Source organism: Paramormyrops kingsleyae, chromosome 6, assembly GCF_048594095.1.
Source record: "Paramormyrops kingsleyae isolate MSU_618 chromosome 6, PKINGS_0.4, whole genome shotgun sequence".
In the NCBI taxonomy this organism is placed as follows: Eukaryota; Metazoa; Chordata; class Actinopteri; order Osteoglossiformes; family Mormyridae; genus Paramormyrops; species Paramormyrops kingsleyae.
The window spans coordinates 23,054,132-23,073,128 of NC_132802.1; the positions used below are offsets into that span (position 1 = coordinate 23,054,132).

At 38.5% G+C, this 18,997-nt stretch overlaps 1 protein-coding gene across 4 annotated transcripts in view; it reads right to left on the reverse strand.

Moving 5' to 3' along the window:
* The window catches only part of LOC111842311 (receptor-type tyrosine-protein phosphatase gamma-like), a 155,637-nt gene that overhangs the window by 67,494 nt on the left and 69,146 nt on the right, over positions 1 to 18,997 (reverse strand). For all 4 annotated transcript variants that reach the window (XM_023808791.2, XM_023808790.2, XM_072712905.1 and 1 more), the window contains 2 exons: positions 3,539 to 3,718; positions 1,015 to 1,160 (listed from right to left, as the gene is read on the reverse strand). In XM_023808791.2, the coding sequence (XP_023664559.2) occupies positions 1,015 to 1,160; positions 3,539 to 3,718 (326 nt within the window). The remainder of the gene's footprint in view (positions 1 to 1,014; positions 1,161 to 3,538; positions 3,719 to 18,997) is intronic.

An 18,997-nucleotide genomic window follows, 5' to 3' on the forward strand; every position in this document is an offset into this window, starting at 1 on the left:
TAATGCATTTGTAGAACATTCAGCGCACCTTCATAATGCATGGAAGTATACCATAACATTTTCAATGGTAAATGATCATATAAATATATACAAATATATACACCAAATACATTAAATGTTTCACTAAATTATGATTGTATTTCTTAAATTATGAATTAAACATAATAACATATTTTGCTTATAAAGACAGCACCTTGAGGTACTATATAGAACATTGACAAAACATTAGTAAAAGAATTGCTATGGTTCTTTAAAGGTGCCTCCCAGAAAAGGTTCCATTTGGAACCATCTTGAGTTCCATATATGAAGCAAGTTATAGAACCCCTAAGAGTGCCATATAGAACCATCTTTTCTAACAGTGCAGGAACCTGCTTTGCTCCCAAAAGAGAATATCTGGACTCCAGGAAAATCAAAGCATTTGCATCTCCAGCACAGGAGACGAGGATGATTAATTTATGCAATATATTTTTTGTTACTGTATCTGGAAATGCAATGCAATTAAATCTAGATTTTCAACAATTTATGCAGCAAATACTGCATGTTGAAATGATCCTTGTGTATTGTGTTTATTTTCATGCTTATAGCTAAAATCCTCTGATTACACTTAATACTGTGTCAGAAAAAAGGTGTCATTACAAAACTATACTTTCTAAAGGTCAGTGGTCCTTATAGAGTGGTCATTGAAGTGATTCAGCAATTAAAAACTGGCAAAAGGTTGCATTTGATGAAGTTACCTGTTTAAGATAACTTTCCCTATGTATAACTGAATAATACACGGTTATAGAATTCCATTTTACAGTGTGTTTATTTCATACCAAATATAAAAGATTTTATGAGTGCAAATCACAGCAGAGCAGCTTTCCAAGGTGAATTTAAGAAAGATATAGTGGGGAGTAAATAGAGGAAATCCATACAGGAATAAAAATGGATTTGATATGAAAAATAACTGGTAAATTTAATTTAAAAGATAGAGTACCCTGTGCTTCATTCATGACCCCAATCCTCCCCACTCACCTCCACTGGGAATCTCCTGTTGTTGATACTGTGTTCGGAGCCAGCTGACCCGCTCTGACCCCAGTGGAACTCCACCTTCTCTGCTTTGAAGCGGCCTGGCAGCCCTGCACCTCTGACGAAGTAATCGTCCCTCAGCAGGATGGCCACTGAAAGAAACAGAATGAGCTGGCTTGGACCCCCGGAACAGACAACAGCATACCGCTGAGAGACCAAACGCAAACAAACACGTACGTATCACCTGCCTCCAGCGCATTCACTCTTTTCAAAGTTACACCCGAAGTTGCATCTTGAAAGCTGTCTCCTCCACCATTTAAAATGGATTCTTGATGTTTTCTTTTAGTTTTTTTTCTTCTTCAAAATATATTGGAAAAAAAAAAGTTTTTTTAGAGTTCTTAAACCATGTTTAGAGAAACCCCTGATTTTGTACTGGTAGCAGGTAGCGTCATACAGGTACATGAGGGCTCTCCCCCCCACTCTGGAAGGTCAAGGGATCGATTCCTGAGGCTGGCAGAGAAACCTTACCACCACTGGGCCCTTGAGCAAGGCCTTTACCTCAGCCGCTCCAGGGATGCTGGATGTTGGCTGGCCCTGCTCTGTGGCCCTGCGCCCTGTTCCCAAAACGTGTGCTAATTTCCTTAAATCAATGTAAAAATTATTTATTTCCACAACTAAATTTTGGATAAGAGTAATATGATTTGTTCTCTTTCTGTATTCAGTAAGCACTCGTAGTAATCAAGTTCTCTAGTATACTTTTGAACTAAACTGACCTATACTTACTACAATAAATTCATCAGTCATTCATGGCCAAGTAGTCCTTTAAGTCCATTTATGATGTCCTTTGTATTGAAGCCTTCTTCAAAAACATATAAAGACGTCAACTTCTGCAATATATTAAAAAGTTAAGCTACATACATCTGCCAAAACAGTATCCCTCACCATAGGAACACTGAAATGATTTATTAGAAAAATATGACATGACTTAATTGAAGACATAGTCTCTAGAATATATTCGATGTCAACTTCAATTTATGAAAGATAAAAGAAAAATCTTTAGGGAAAACCCTAGTTATTGTGCAAAGGGATGCAATGACACTAAAGAGAAATTACTATACTGGGAATGTGATTTTGTGGTTTAAAAACAAATTGGTTCTATCATGGGAATAGAATGACATCTTAGGGGTCGTGCTGCAATGTCATCCATAAAAATCTGTATTAATAGTAAGAATTAAATGTAAATGTGTTTTTCCATCTCTGCTTTAGAAATTGTTTCCTTGTTTTCAAATTTCCAGTTATTTTCGGATATAATGACTCTTGTTGAAAAGGTTGAGATAAAGTGGCACCCGTTTAATTTTTCATGGCCTGCATGAAGTTGGCCTCAAGGTTGTGACTGCTGAAATTCCAGCGAGCAGTCGCCCGGTCAGCATCGGATTCCCCCTTAACAATGAGGGGAGAATGACGCTGGAGTAAGCTTTCCTCTAAGCACGATCAGAGAAAGCAGGAGGAACCAAAGAACCATAAGCAGAAAAGACCATGAACCACCACTCTCAAGCAGAAGAGTAAAAATTAGGTTTATCCACGGTGACGGGTAGCGAAAAACAGTACACAGTGTGTAGCATATGGAGGGGAGAGATCCGCAGCTAAGCTTCTCTGGTTGCCACGGAAGCAGGATGCAAGAGGCAGGTTGAACTGCCACCGCTATCAGTGGTGCAGCTTCCCAACGAGGCTCATTTCAGCCCACAGAAGCAGCCCCATGAACACAGGCCCCTCGCATTAATCGGTGGTCCCGTCTATTTGTGCCGACGTGGAGAGGTAATCCTGCACCTGATACAGTCTGGCCCTGGGAGTTTCATTAGTGATGCTAGCCTGTGTCTCGCTGAGCGAACAGGAGAGCAGGAATTAGAAGCTTAGCCAAGAAGACTTGAGCAGAAACCTAGAAAAACAGCAGCCCCTATGAAAATAAACCCTCAGTAAATGCATTTTTTTTTTTCCCTTCATAAGAATTTGCTTAAACGCTATGTTTGTCAGGAGAAGAGATTGCCAAGAAATGTCATGTTCGAGAAAGCATCAGAGGATACACCTTTATAATATTTAAATTACTTGTTAAATGTGGATATCAGATTTGAAAATGGCGAGAGGAGTATACGTGGCTTGGCAGTCCAAAATGAATGAATAATAAACAATTAATGAATGAATGCAAATAAATTTCAATTACCTCGCATCCCTTTGGATACCCTGAGAGTTACATGGCATCCAATTTGTATAAACACTGTACACATGAAGTCCTTATTTCACAGGTCTACCTACAATTAGGCAAATTACTCAATGCAACTAACACAACTATTATTATTTTTCTGAAAGGCAGATCAATAGATTATTACTAATGCACTACAAACTCAATACAAAGTGGTGTTTTGGAGCATTTTAAAAAAGAATGTTTATTTTGTAAAAAACAGAAAGATAGAATAGTTGCCTGAGTTGAATTATTATCTGTAGCTTTTTATGTTGTCATGGCGATACATCTCACCGGTTTTTCCTGTGTTTTTCATGGAGGTTTTGTTGGATGATTCAATTTGAAACCCATCCAGCGTGAGTTCTTGATATGTTATGGAAACCTGTGCATCCCCATCATTGATGTTGATGGGAGACTGATTCCTCCCTCGGCATTCTGGGTATGCAGAGGCCCAGCTGTCAGGCCCATACGTCCCTGTAAGAAAGAAGCATCAAAAAAAGAAGTTACTCATCTGAAACGGCCAGACACATCCGCTAGGACACCATCTGGCCCCTCACCATCTCAGCTCCTGCTTGTGCACTCTCACTCCAAATAAAGATTCAATAACCTTTTGCCTGGGATTTCAAAACTAATTTGTCAACAGTTTTTTTTGGTGGTCGGCCTGCACAATTCCTGGGAGCTCAGTAATGTCTTTTCATTAAACGTGGTGGAATCTTTTCCCCTTGTTCCTCATACTTTATAGGGCATATTGATCTGCCGAAGTCTGGAGTTAACACAGAATCATATGCTACGGTCATGGGGATGTCAGGCTCATTATACGCCCAGCCGAACAGCCCTTCACTGCATGGATAATTTGGATGATAATGAGTACTATGGAATATGAAATGTACCACCATATTCAGCGGTAATGCATGATGAATGCAGAAATGTTCCTTGGTGAACAGCTCTCGGCCTAAACACATCTAATGCATTACCGCTGCACATATATATACCCACACATACATACACACAATAATATATACATTTAAATTTATATATAAATATAAGCTGTGAAATAACCCAGGTTGTATGACCTTTGAAACACCCCACTGAAAGTAGATTTTTGATTTTTAAATATGATCGATATAAATGATCTTGAATAGCCAGAGGTATGGGCAGTACACTGAGTTTTGGAAGGGGCACCATTCATCAACACATTAATGTACCCTGCGACCATCTGCCGTCACTGTCATAGCAGCAGGTGTCAAATTACCAGGTGAACATTCAGGTGTCGGGTGTCATGCTTGATAGCCATGACATGAAGACACGCTGTGTGCCGCCTGATAAGAGGTCCACGCGGCCTGCCCGGCCATGTAAAGTGCCTCGCTCTACGCTCTGTGCCAGCCGCAGAGCTGACGGACACAGCGGCAGCCCCGTCTCAGCTCATCTTATGGTTGTTCATTAGTGCGCTGAGCCTGTACTACATCAGAATCCGCCCACCGGCGTGCCAAGGTGAGCTGCCAGGGCGGACGGCGGTTACGGAAGAGTGGCGTGAGGAATCAGCCTCCGCAGGAGTAACGGACACACTGACACACACTCCCCTTTCCACACAGCCGCCGAAGAGAACCTCGTCTGCTTATTCTCTGCCAGTCCGCAGCCTCATGCAAACTGCAAGAGAACGTGCAGCACCTGAATCACACGCTTCATTTGGAAACAGCAGGGTACTGCCTGATGAGGCTAGCAGGAGGTAGGGGAGATAACCAGGCAATCTTCTCATCAGCTGAATATGGGGGTGGAGTTCTTGTTTAGATTAATATCGTGTTATAGTGAAGTACTCACCCTGTTTGCTCAACTAGGCTGTGTGTGGCAGTTCATTTCCATTGGTAAAAACACAAAACAATTCAATTTTTCCTTAACATCAATATCCAATTTTGAACACTGTACGTAAAACTGGTGATTGCGATTTTCACCAATTTCAAACCTATTTTTGTATGTATTGTCAACAACCGGTTTACAATACATACAAAATTACTAAGAATGAACAAAAATGAGAAAAATAAATGACTCCAAGTTGAAAATTAATTTCTCTAAGTAAATTGTTTTTTAAACGCTGCCTACTTACCCTGGACAATGTCAGGAGGAACCTGGAGCCTGTCCCAGTCAATATAAGACAGAAGGCAGAGGAACACCCTGGACAGAATACCTATCCATCACAGGCGCATACCAGCGCTTACACACATCCATACACACCGGGGGCAATTGAGAGATGCCGATTAACCAAACTGCATGGTCTTCGACTGAGCAGAAAGCAGAACATCTCCAAACAGATGCAGCAAAAGTGAGACATGAACTCTGGGGGTTTGAGGTAACAGTACTACGCAGAAAGCCACCATAACACTCACGTGAAAGATTTTCACGTTGCCAACTATGCTGCTAAGTGCTGACATTGTTGCTTTTCCAACACAAATAATCAGGATTTTTAATAATGACAATAGCACATTATGCAGGAAACACAGGCTGAAAATGTTACCTTCGTCATTTCATGGCAATCCTTGCAGAACCTGTTTAACTCAGTACGCACAAAATTTTTTATTGAACTAAGATTTACCAAGCATTTCATTACTACTTAATATTGGTACTCTGCATTTTTTATGTATCATCCTTTGTGCTAGAGAAAAGAATGTGAGGAAATAAAACAATATAAAGGAAATAAAATGATTATACAATCTGCTTCATTGTGACACATCATTAATGACAGCATCTTTCCTCACACTAGCTGTAAAATTAGTATCTGTGTTTTACCCAAGCGAGGACTGTTCCTTTACTGTAAAAGCACTATAGTAAGTAAAAAGCAATATAACTAGATTGAGGCCCTAGTATCTTTACTACCTTCCATATCTTCCTGAAAGACTGTTTTACCCTTGAAGGAACCGGAATGCAAACAAAGAGGTTTTTAATTAAAGCTTTAGTTGTCCAGGGAAAACACAATCCACAAATCAGCATTTAATTACATGTTACGAGGATTTAACATCAGAGATATAACCCCAATGGATGCAAAACATTAGTGTGCCCAAATGAAAGTTTGCTTCTCAGGCTTCTGTAGCACATTTAATGGAATATCCATCATTACACCTAGTAAAATTCACTGCCTGGTTAATCAGTGGAATTAATGTTAAGAAACCTCTAGTAACATCTCATGTATTGGATTCCAAAGCTATGTTATGGAAACCTCAAACACTGACATTAAAAAACCTGATTAGTCGTGATCATCCATGTGCAGTATCAGGAGATATGGACTCACATCTGTACTTAAGTGATTAAATTAAAAACAAAGTGAATTCAACATAAAATATCATTACCACAGAGGCTCTTAAAAATATCCTTTTATGGAAGAATTAAAAATGCATGCACTGGCCTCATTTGGCATAATCAGATGTCAATACAATGAAGACCCCTCATATTTCACAATCCTTCATCATGAAGGAAATGCCACCTTTGGAAGCTTAAGTACAGGTGAACGGCACATCTAAAACATGACATTTATGTGATCACCGTATGCAGATCATAGGCACTTATCAGAAATTAATCCTGTCGGTCTTAAGGCATTCATGCTCTTTTGTTAAAATACCTCGGCTCAGCTACGAGGGAGTTTGGTCCAGGCGCTTTTAAACTTAAAAAATCCAAGCCTGGATGACAAAGTCCATCTGTTCCCTTGTCACAGAGAGACAGGTCTCAGTGGGCAGACAGTCAGCAGGAACGGTAGCATGGCCTTTATTTAACTAAACCACATTCAGGTATAGCAATCAAAATTTTAATCAGACTTCAAAACCGAGCTTACTGCCTGCTTCAAACGAATACACTTAGAAGTGGAGCTGCAGCTTAGATACTCATGTCCTTTATTCTCAGACTAAAACAGGCTTCCCATTGTACTGAAAAGGTATTTTTTTCCTTGCTGCCTTTTTCATTTTTGTTTGAATTTTTCCACTTAGCATTTTTTAAGACATGCTGTGAATGCATTTCAGTCCTTATCTTATTGTAAACCTTAAAGAAGCATTGGGCATAGAATACAACAAGCAAATGCCATTATTACATTATTGGTAATTTAGGGCAACAGGTAGCTAAGACTCATAACTAAAAATGATTCTGCATGGGTGGAAGGGGGGGGGGGTGTGGTCCCCTAAGCAGGGGTTTAGCCTGAATACATGGTGCAGAATATCCAGCTGTCCATGAGCAGAATCAATGATTTTGAGAAGTAAAACACAGATAACCCTGATTGCTGTTGTCTATACCTTTAACTTACAGAATTGAACCTGGGCCTGTTTTTGGTCTGAATACAAAGCCAGTACACGCAGCTAGGTTCGCCAACTCCATTTCCCCAATAAGGATATGCTTCCTTTTGACAGAATCATACTAATATGAATGTAGCCTCTCTCTTAGCAGGGTCTGCATGACTTTACTCGCTATCGTCAGTAGGTAGCTTGTGTAAGCCAATATGATCCTTAGGCTGGAACCATGTTTTTTAAAGGGCATGTGACCTATGAAAGAATGAATGGAGTCACACAATGAGCGTACAAGTAGTGCCTGCGCACCAAGTGCAAACACTAATGTTCCTGACATGAATTAAGAAGTTGCATGTTATTAGCAGGCCAGAGGGGCAGTTCTGTGGTCAGCTTCAGCCAGAGAGACAGCTCTGTGGTCAGCTTCAGCCAGGGATGATGGCGGGTGCCCCTGGCACTGTAAGGCACAGCGTAATCACAGGCCACTTTATTAGGTACACCCTGCTAGTACCAGATGACCCCCAGAACCGCCTTAATTCTTCATGGCATAGATTCTAGAGGACCTTGAAACATTCCTCAGACACTTTGGTCCATGCTGATGTGACATGCACACTCCCTATACCTGATTGCACATACAATATATACTGACTAATTTTGTACATAACATTTCATTTACGTTTGTTTACACTGTAAATGTTTTAGTGGGACAAAAGTCTAAAGGCACATGGAAGCGATAGTTTTAATGTTATAATATTACTTAATACTTTAAACCAGCCCTTAATTCTAGTCTATGCAAAGTAAATCAAAATGAATTTTCACCTGAAAATCTTGTTTATGACAGAAAATATGGTATTTCAGTATCCTCCTTTTTTATTTATATTTATCCTCTGGGTAAATATAAATAAAACCTTTAAGCTGGTAATTTTTTTTCTTCTCTCTGTTGATTCAACGTTGCATTACAGGAACCTGATTAAGTATTTCATGGCTGCCTTCAGAGGTCATATTCTTGTCTTTATCTCAGTATTTCAGTCTGCTCTTGAAAATATGAGTTTGAAATAAAAATATAACAAATCACACATTTATATAACACAAAAAGCCACGTTACTTCGCGATTTCTCAGTATTTACATTGCTTTGCTTTCATAAGCGCAGTTGGCAAACTCCCATAAACATTCTGTTGGTTTTTGAAGGGACCCACCCTACTTCCTACATATTTCCTGTCTTTCTTGTGAGTGAAGTGGCATTTCAAATCCACTCCAAGACTTCAGATCTCAGAGTACCACCCAACCTGTGCACTCTCCTCTCAAGAGTGAGAACATCATAGATCACACCACAGGTACAAAGTGTACACTCCCAGGAGGAGAATTTCTGGAAGAGTTGAGGTTATGAGGTCAAACTGCATGCCTTTTTTCAGGTGGAAAAATACAATGAGAGGTTCAGTCACGCTGGGACATTATACACCAGAGTGCAGGTAACTGTCAGAACTGCCATTCATGAGAAAAACAATGGCTCCACAATTCTCTCAAATACACTGGGTATTCAAAAACAACAGTGACATTTAAATTCGTCCTGTCATTGTATGGGTGTTTTTGTCTTACCGGAAACAACCATCATCAATATTCTTATGAAATTTAACATCAATAGATATCCAGTCTATATAAAAATGAGTTTATCACTCCACAGGTTATAACAAAATAATCAGCAAGAGCAATTATCCATAACAGCATATAAGTTTCTCTGTTTTGTTAAAGACAATGAAAGGCCCTGTCACAGAAGGACAGACCAAAAGTTCAAGCAAAGCTGGGACCCAGCATCACGCTGCAGTCAGCGCGGCTCTAGTTCATACATCCATTACACACATCAGCACTGAGGATGCTCATCACAGCCCGTGCACTAGGCCCAGTCCTCACCCCCTCCATTTGGCATGGAAGTTGTACACTGAGGGGGAGACCCTTGGTGGCATTAATTGTCTGTTCCCGACAGTGAAAAAACATAGGGAGGGATAAAATGAAAAAGGTCAACACCACCCTCAAATCTCTTTCAAAGAAAGAAAAAAAGCATACTTTCCCGAAGAGGAATTTCAGATGTATGCTTTACGTTTCGTGTGGGTTCTTTATACTGTCCATGAACAGATGTTGTGCTGCTTACAAATAGCACAGAACACATACCTATAAATATACTTACACGTTACCTTATGTGTAATTCAGTGCTGACTAATAAAAAGCAAAGCTTTTCTTCAAGGTTGCAAAATATATTACATTTGGAGGTTTAAATTTCATCAGCAGTGTAATCAGTTCCATTTCCTGCCAATTCCTGTCTGCTCCTGTGCATTGCTATTGAGTGGAGAGTGAATTGTAGAAAGCCTGACTATTTTCTTTTATACTCTCTAACATGGAAGAGGTACTGAAGACAGCCAGTGCCTTTAATCATCATTTCGGAGCTGGCAGCAAAGATCCCTCCAGTGTATGTGTTTGGAGGAAGGTGACCTGGCCTTTACCTACAGTAAGTAGCGCAGCCCAGTTATATATGTTTATGTGTGAACAGCCTCGTTTGTTGACAGCTTGAAAGCAGTAATCACAGAAATTATAATTCTATAATAACTAAGCAGCTGACTCAAATTGAATTTAATATCACACACGTAGTACTAGATATGAAGTTTTATTCTGGCTTTGATTCATTAATTTAAAGACATCCACCCATCCATTTATCCAGAACTGATCATTAAACTACCAAAATGACATTTGTTTAACATGCTTACATAAGAGGTGACTGTGTTACTCCTGATTTTAGAAACCGTACTGTACTTTGCAATGGTGCACATGTAACATGTCCTATACAGTATGAGTCTGTAAGCTTGATGAATAGAGTTTGACCAAAAAAACAATGAAAAAAATGTATAGTTTGGACGTTGTGTTGTGCTGCACATCTCAGTAACAATGCCTGTTATGTGTTCTCCCTACATAAAATCAGAGCCTCTGTTTCCTAACTCCTAATTGCATCCATAATGTCAAAAACCTTTCCTAATGTTGAAATTTGGCCGGGTGGGAAACACATGCAGGGAGACAGACTTCAAAGAAGCACATTTCATTACTGGGAGGAGGCAAACAAAATAAAGATGGGATGAAGTGTGAGACTGGGAAGAGCACACCGCTCACCTTCCTACAGCTCTGATGAGGCAATGAGTGCAATCAGGTCCAGCTAGATTTCATCAATAGTGAAAAAAGATACCCGAATATTGCAAGAATATAAATATATAAATGCAGCAATCAACATGAGAAGGAACAGGCTATTTTAGAATATTTGGAAAAGCTTCAACCAGCATAAAATGCAAATCCTGTGCTGATAACTCATTAGGAATCACATTAATTCCCATTTACCAATATTAGGATCATTACGGCCATCAAAGGAACAGTGAGACAGATCTGGGATGAGATATGAATAGTTTATTGTTAATCTGATAAGTGACTTTTTTTTTTTTTTGCAAATGTGATCATTACATTTTTATCTGTCGTATTTTCCAATGTGACTACGAGGGAAGCAAGACTGCAAGGCTGCAGGAAGGCTGGGGAACACAACCAGCAGCAACCATAGGGTCATACCACAAGTATTAATACAAGGAAGGATTTTACATTATGCACTCTTGATATGTCCTTCACATGATCATTAACGTTTATAATCAGTAAATATCAAGCCATATAAATATAGAAACTTAAAATTGTAAGCATCACATAGCTACAGCGGATATTATTGTTTCCTGAAACCTCAAAGATTGTAGCGTGAAACAGCCTCAGCTCAGGCTTTGCAGGATTTGCATGTTCTCATGTTTTAGGTGTTAGGTAACGGTTTTATTTTTCATGATCTGTGATTCTAGCCTCAAGGCAGCTAAACGATCATCAGATTCATCTTTGGTGGTATACAGGCAAAGACCTCGACACTGTCAACATCCAGATATGTGACTAGATGCTGCTGGAATGACAATGATGAATTTATTAACTGAATGAATCGCCATGGAAGGAAATACTATACAAGACATCTTTTAAAGTTACGCAGATTTTTAAGGTTTCTTCCTTTCTCTGTAGTATTAAGTTCTGTGATTTTTGCATGCTATCAAAGCATGGACTGTACATGTAACAGTAACAGTAACAGCCAATGAAGAAGCCAACAAGTAATAGGGGCCACGATTAGTATTTGTCCAAACTAAAACACCATCAGCAGGAGCAATAAAAGACACATAAGAATAATTGTTTGATGAGGTATCTAGGAAACAGTAAATGTAATGTAAACGATGTGCTTAGAAATATATGATTAGGGTTAGGGTTAGGGTTAGGGTTAGAAAACAGAAATCAAGAAATCAAGTTTTAAAATTTAAAAATACAGATGTAGTGTTAGCAAAAGAATAATAATTTGAATAAGAATGAGACGCATAACATTGGAACATACTGACAAAAAAATAAAATTAATCAATATACGAAATGGAATGAGCATGACAGAAGACAATTTTAGATCAAGATGACTCGATTGCATGGTGTGGGAAAATCCAGCCAAAAAGAAAACAAAGGGTTTTCAGTTCATGAATATTCAGTACTTCGGTCTTTTAGTGAAAGCGAAAGCAAGCTCAGTTGGATGACTGGACAGGAAAAAAAACCTTGCAGCTGACAGCAAACTTTAGAGAGGCCAAAAGACCAGGAGGGGTGAGCAGTAATGAAGTACATTTACTTGAGTACTGTACTTAAGTACGTTTTTCAAGCTTCTGTACTTTACTTGAGTATCAGATTTTTTGGAAACTTGTGACTTGTGACGCCACTACATCTGAAAGACAAATGTACTTTTGACTCCACTATATTTCTAGGAAGGTTCTCATTATTTATTATTCTGAAGCATAGCTTTAAAGTTAGTGGAAAATTTTTCTTTTCTAAAATGTGATAGGCCATATTATGTTTGTCACAGGAGAAAAACAAATCACAGCACACGGCTCCTATGCTGTCAGTCAAGTTGCTGTTGGGCTGTTCTAGAGGTGTGTTACTGGGTTGGTTGTTTTATTTATTTTGTATTTTTCAAGGAAGTTGCATCGACAGCCATTCCACTGTCTGTCTGATGCACATGAAAAAGGTCAACATTCATATCTTTGTGGGGATCATCCATTCATTTCTATGGGAAAAACCCTAATCCCAACTATGACAACCTTAACCCATACCCAGCCGTAACCAGTCAGAACACTACCATTCTGTTTTGTGTGGGTGGGGTGGGGAGGTATTAAATTTTAAAAAATGATAAAGAAATTCAATTCGATTAAATTGTGTTCCTGTAGCTGTTGTATGATATTCCACAAGATCTTTATTCTACAGGTTCTACTAGCAAGTGCATTCAGCAGGTTGTTTAAGAGTCATGAGGTTCTGTTACAAATGCATTGTGGCAACAATACAGCAATAGCATTGACATTAAAAAGAGAATGAACTTCTTAATACTTCAGTATTTTTTAAATCAAGAGGTACTTTAACTCGAGTAAAAAATTGACTGAATGACTTTCACTTGTATTGGAATAATATTTGACCAGGAGTATCTATACTTTGACACAAGTAATGGAGTTGTATACTTTGTTTACCTCTGAAGACCAGTGAAACAAAACGTGGATGGTCCTGCCTAAGAACAAATATAAAATTGAATTTATGATTTACTGAGGTCAATAGAGATATCACGGCACAAAGCAGGATGTAGCTCTCTAAGGCTGGTTTTCATGACATTTTTGTGTGTTCATGCAATATTCCACTAGTTTAAATATATAAACAAGGTCTATGCCTCAGATTTAATACTTGGTAGACACTCATGAAAATAAAGCAGTCAGAAACAAACAGGCAAGTAAATTTAACAGCTGCCATTTTTACATGCTGGTGCCTAAATTACCCCTGACTGTACACACTGACAGGGAAGGCCACAGTGACAGTGCTGTGGAAACAGTCAAGCCAAAGTCACTGAATATTTTAGCAATTAATAGTTATACTAGCAGAAAACATGCTTAGATTTTTTTATAAAATAGTTTTACATCTTTTTCTCTATGCAACACATAATTGGACCCAATAGTAAATGAAAAAGTATACATTCCATAAAAAATCCATTATTCACAACCACATTATTACGGAACAGGATTAGGGCCACCATGAAAGTATTATTCGAATTCTGACTTTTTTTCTCAGAATTCTGACTTTAATCTCAGAGTTCTGACTTTTTTTTTCTAAATTCAGAATTCTGAGATTAAAGTCAGAATTCAAATAATATTTTCATGGTGGCCCTAATCCTCTTTTTGAACTTTGAATTAATGACAATGTGAGAAATCTAGCTCATGAACCAACCTAAGGATTTCACTTGTATTCTGCCTTGTATTCAAGTTAGGGTGAATGACAAAGTCAAAAAAGCAAAATGCTAAGAACGACAAATGACAAGCCATTTGTTAGACAAGCATCAGTGCAGTTAAGACTGGGAATAGATTAATTAATAACTAGATAATTTACAGGAATAAATTAACAAAATGAACCCCGTAAAATTAGTTTGACATAATAATGCTTTAATAATCATCATCAATCAAACTTTTGGTCCCCACAATTCGATAAAAACCTGGTATTTGGATATTGTATTTTGTTTGGATATTTAGGGTTAAGGTTTGGGCTTGGTAGGGGTTAAGATTGTCATAGTTGGGATTATGGATATGCCCTAAGTAATGACTGGACGGTCTCCACAAAGATATAGATACCTAACCTGTGTGTGTGTGTGTGTGTGTGTGTGTGTGTTATTATTATTATGGCCTATCCCATAAAAATTATAACTATCACAATATTCACTCATTAAAATGGATATGATGTTAGCTGAATATAGAGTTATGAGAAAACAAGAAAGAGTTTATTGTTTGAGTCAAAGGCAGTCCAACATACTGGTTGATATGTTTAAATGTAAATGTTTACTGTTCATTATTGTTATTCACGTAATACTACACTATGGTAGCTGCATATTAAAACAAAGATACAAATACAATGTCATAGGCATTTAACTTAATGCTGCCCTCAGCTTCAGGGTAATTTAAATAAATCACATGCTTATTTTGAGTGCTTTTTTTCATTATGCATATTAAAGGAGATAATGATGCTGTAAATATAGGACAAGGGCAATCACAAGCAGTCAACCTGAAAGCTCCTTCTGTGTCCTATCTTAGATCCAAGATCATCTGAATAAGTTTAAAGTTAACAGTTGGGCTGTCCTGGAAAACCATACTGAGTAATCTGTGATCCAGTGCGCCAAATGAGTTGCTCAGCAAAGAACAGAATGCCTGTGTTTGAACCTAGTGACATCTGAAATTAATGTTTAACATGGAGGTGTCAAACCGCAGTCCTGGGGGGCCGGAGCCCTGTGTAGCTTATTTCTTTCCCTGTTCCGCCACAAATGATTCAGCTCAAGAGCTGTGTGGTAATTAGCACAAGGAGTTGAATCAGGTGTCTTAAATGAGGGTAAACCAAAAACTGGGGGGGGGGGGGGGGGGGGTGCTATGAAAGGTGGAGACCAGTTGTAAAAGAATTGTGTCCTCGGTAAGGGAATGTTTTCCATCTGCTTTTCTCCTCTTTCATTTTCAGCTTCCAGAACACAGGGGTTGACTTCTTATGCAATCAGCTTGTTCCAGTTTTTGATTTTCTCTGAAAGATTTGCTGACATAATACCTCTTCTTACCATACATTCATGTTATGTACAAGGTATACTTTGAAATTAAAAATCTCCTTTAAAGAAATCTGAAAAGCATATGAAATGTGAAGGTTTTTTCAATCAGTAGACAGTAAAAAGCATCAATGCTTCATAAATCAGATCCCTTAGGAAAGATGATGCTATTTCTGCAAAACATTGACTGCTTGGGAAAATGTGATTCCAATTAACTTGCTCAGAAGCATATTAATATTAATCAGTCTGATTTTGGCTTACAGACAGTTGTTTAAATACACTTGCAGCTAAAATAGGGAAATTCTCACTTATCACCAGCTTCATGATAATTATTTATCTACGACCGTTGTCCTGCCTTGTTAACTGCTACATGGTACTGAACAAAAAAATAAAGAACATTGGTCCGAAATATGATCCTCTCAGTTCAGATTCTGTGAATTGTAACATTTCTGTACTTGGCTTTCAAAGAAACTCGTTCAATTTTATGCAATATTTAAAGCTTCATGCAATTAATTTCCTCCCACAATCAGAAGCCATAGACTCTGCCTGATGCACATTTCAAATTAAAATGAGGAGACATCAGCATTTCACTTGTCAAATGTGACCACTTTTAACAGGAAATGCGCAATACTGAAATTCAATTTTGCTATTGTTTAGTAGTCTAAGTAAGTAGGTGGCGGACATTAAAGGAAGAGCGGCAGGTAATAAGAGAGATTAGCATTCCATTTTCACATCTGCCAAGTCACAAATCAAAATACACAAGCTGGCATCCATTTTAATAGAACTTTGAGGAAGTCATATTCAATAATGACTTTAGTTTACGTAATTTCTATGTATGTTTGAACCTGTAACCTCATTCTACAATGACAAATGCCTTTCAGGAAAGGCCTTTTCACTAACACCCTTTCGTCAGCTTTGTTTGAACCATTTTTCAAACAAATTTTAATTGCTTAAAATATTAAAATTGTGATTTTTACAGCTTCTTTTGCCAAGTTAAATCAAGGTTATATTTTGTGAATATGGCTTAATGATACAACATCAAACACTGAATACACAAAACAGAATGTTTATTGATTGAACACACTACTAAAAACAATACTTTGTTTGTGTTCCTTTTATTCATTGAACAAAGGAGATCAGAGATCAGATAAAGGATACTTGAGATTATTTGCCAAATGAAGGATGCTCCACATACTTTCAAGCAGCACTGTATGAGCTTGGTTGTATTTAAATGTTCGTTTCAGGGTGAGCCTCTGCTCCCTTCATCTTGGCGCACAACCCCCTCTAATTAAGTGTCCGTAATCCAAGCTTCCATTCAAGCAGCACAGACAAGTGTTTAAAGAATTTCAAGTTCTCATTACTGTTACTTTACTCATTTATAAAGCTAAAACTTTTATGAGGCGTAATGGGTTAAGATGGAAACTGAGCTACATGGGTCACCATGAATAGGGATATTTTAACTATAAATAATGTAAGAAGAGGAACTAAGGCCGGTCAATCCTATAGGTGACATGGGCGACCGCCTAGGGCACCAACTTCTGAGGGAGCACCAACCTATCAGCCAGTTTCCTGGGACAGGGGGCGCCAGCAGTGAAGTGAGAGTAGGTGCGTGAATGAGAGAAAGTCATAGAGAAATCAGGTAAAAGTGTTGCTACAGAAAATGTGAGCTGGAAAAAACAGCAATTCAGGCATCTGAGAGAGTGAAGGTAGAAATTAAAGTTGACTGTCAGATTTTTTAAAAGGGGACCGTAAGGTTTGGTATGCTAGTCATACCGGCTAGAACCTTTGACGCACAATGGCTCGAAGATGCCCGTCAAGTGGACAAGACACAGCTCTTCTTGGAGCCCAAATGCCACATCCATAATCCGCTTGCCATTTCAGATCAAACCTGAGTGCGTAGCGGGTGAAGCCTCCTCAGATCCCTGACAGCTCCCTCTCAGTCCTGCCTTCAACAAGCTTTTTGCTTCATAGGGTTATAAATCATAAGGTCTGGAGATAATGTTTCTGTCACTTTCCAGTTTCTCCCTTGAATAAATTGATTATAATATGAGCTCTTCTAACCTTAACATTCTGTCTCACTGCACTTTGAAGCTTCACCTCCACTTATAATATACTTGAGCCTATTTAAGCTTGGTAAGACTTATTTTAGGAATGAAGGACCTGAGTGTCTTTAAAATGACTACTGTTCATTGGCTAATGTAGTAATCAAAATGAATTAGAAATTAGCAAGAACTGTATCAGTATTTATGCTCTCTCTTTCTTTTTGCTTCTGTCTCTGATATATATGATTAATATCTGGTATCATACATGGCACATACCCTTGTCCACAACCTCATGAGCAAACACCATTCCTTACCCCTACGGTGATTCCATGAAAGAAAATTTTAAATGAAGGCTTTATTCCCATCACAGATGTGATGTTGTCACAGCCATGCTAACATGTGTTTTAACATAGAGAGACCACTGCGGCAGCGGCAGCCTAGAGGATGGCCTCAAGGTGACTTCCACAGCACGCTCGTCTTTCCTTCTCCCAAACCAAAAAAAAAAAATCTTTTTATTGACCAAGAAAAGGTTAAAAAATGCAAAACCTTTTTAAACAGTCGACAGAGTGAAAGGCATGCCATTATGCCTTGTCAGAGCTTTCAAAACATCCCTGAAACAGACTGGAACAAGCAAGTCATCAGCAATCAAAGACTTTCTTTTTTTCCTTCCCTTTTCCCCTCCATAATTAATTTTTCAGCTTGGCAAGATGACAGACAGCAGCTGACAGAGCAGTCCCAAAGCAGACCCCCCTCTCCTTGCAGAAATGTGAAAGACTCCAGGAGGACAACACACAGGTCCCCTTCCCCAACTCAGAACAAAGTGCCTTGTTTGTCCTTTCTGAATAAAAAAGGCAGTGAAGAACTGAAACACTCATTAAAAGCCAGATATATTTATAAATGCTGAGCGTCTCAAAAGCAGAGTCACAGAAACATACAGAAATCCTGAAAGGTTATCCTCTTCCTGTCAGTTCTATAAAATTAGCACTATGTAGCTGCTTAAACCCAAAAGCAAATCTTGGCAATGAAATACCTAAGGTCATGACCAACTTCAAACAGAAGAAAGCTCCAAAGTTTTTTTTCAGGTATGGTGACCAGCAGGTTCCCCACTGGGATCACTGGTGTTAATCGGACTTTCATCTTAAATGGTATGAAAAATTTGCATGAAATGACAATATACCTAAAACATTCCTCAGCAAAGTGTTTAGCATGTAGGATTATGAAGTATCCATTTTATCTAAACCATATCCACGTAGGGGATTGAGTTCATTCTCACTCTCTCACAGATGCTGAGAGACCTAAAGTCTATCTATGAATGACTCACACAATCTGCCATGACCTCTCTGTCTTCTGCCTTTCTCAGGCACTTCATAGAAAAGCTCAAACAAACAAACTTTTGACAGAGATCATACACAGTCCAGGATTTCCTATTGTATAAGATATGATGCAAGAATACTAATGTCATTTGGGTCAAATATTCCGTCTGAAGATCTCTGAGCAATAGGACAAGCGCCTGCTTGGTATAAGAGCCGTATGAGTTCAAAGACTGTCTCCTTTATTACATCTAGCTTCCAATGAGCTGCTATCAAAAAAAGGGATCCAGCACAAAATTAGAGGAGTATCCCAATAATTTTAATAAAATTGCATTTCAAAATCACACATTTCACTTTAAACAGGTCACGACACAAGTTTTTCTGAAATTGACAACAAAAAAATATATATTTTAAGCAGGGCTGTCATTACGCCTATTTTAGGGGGGCTTTA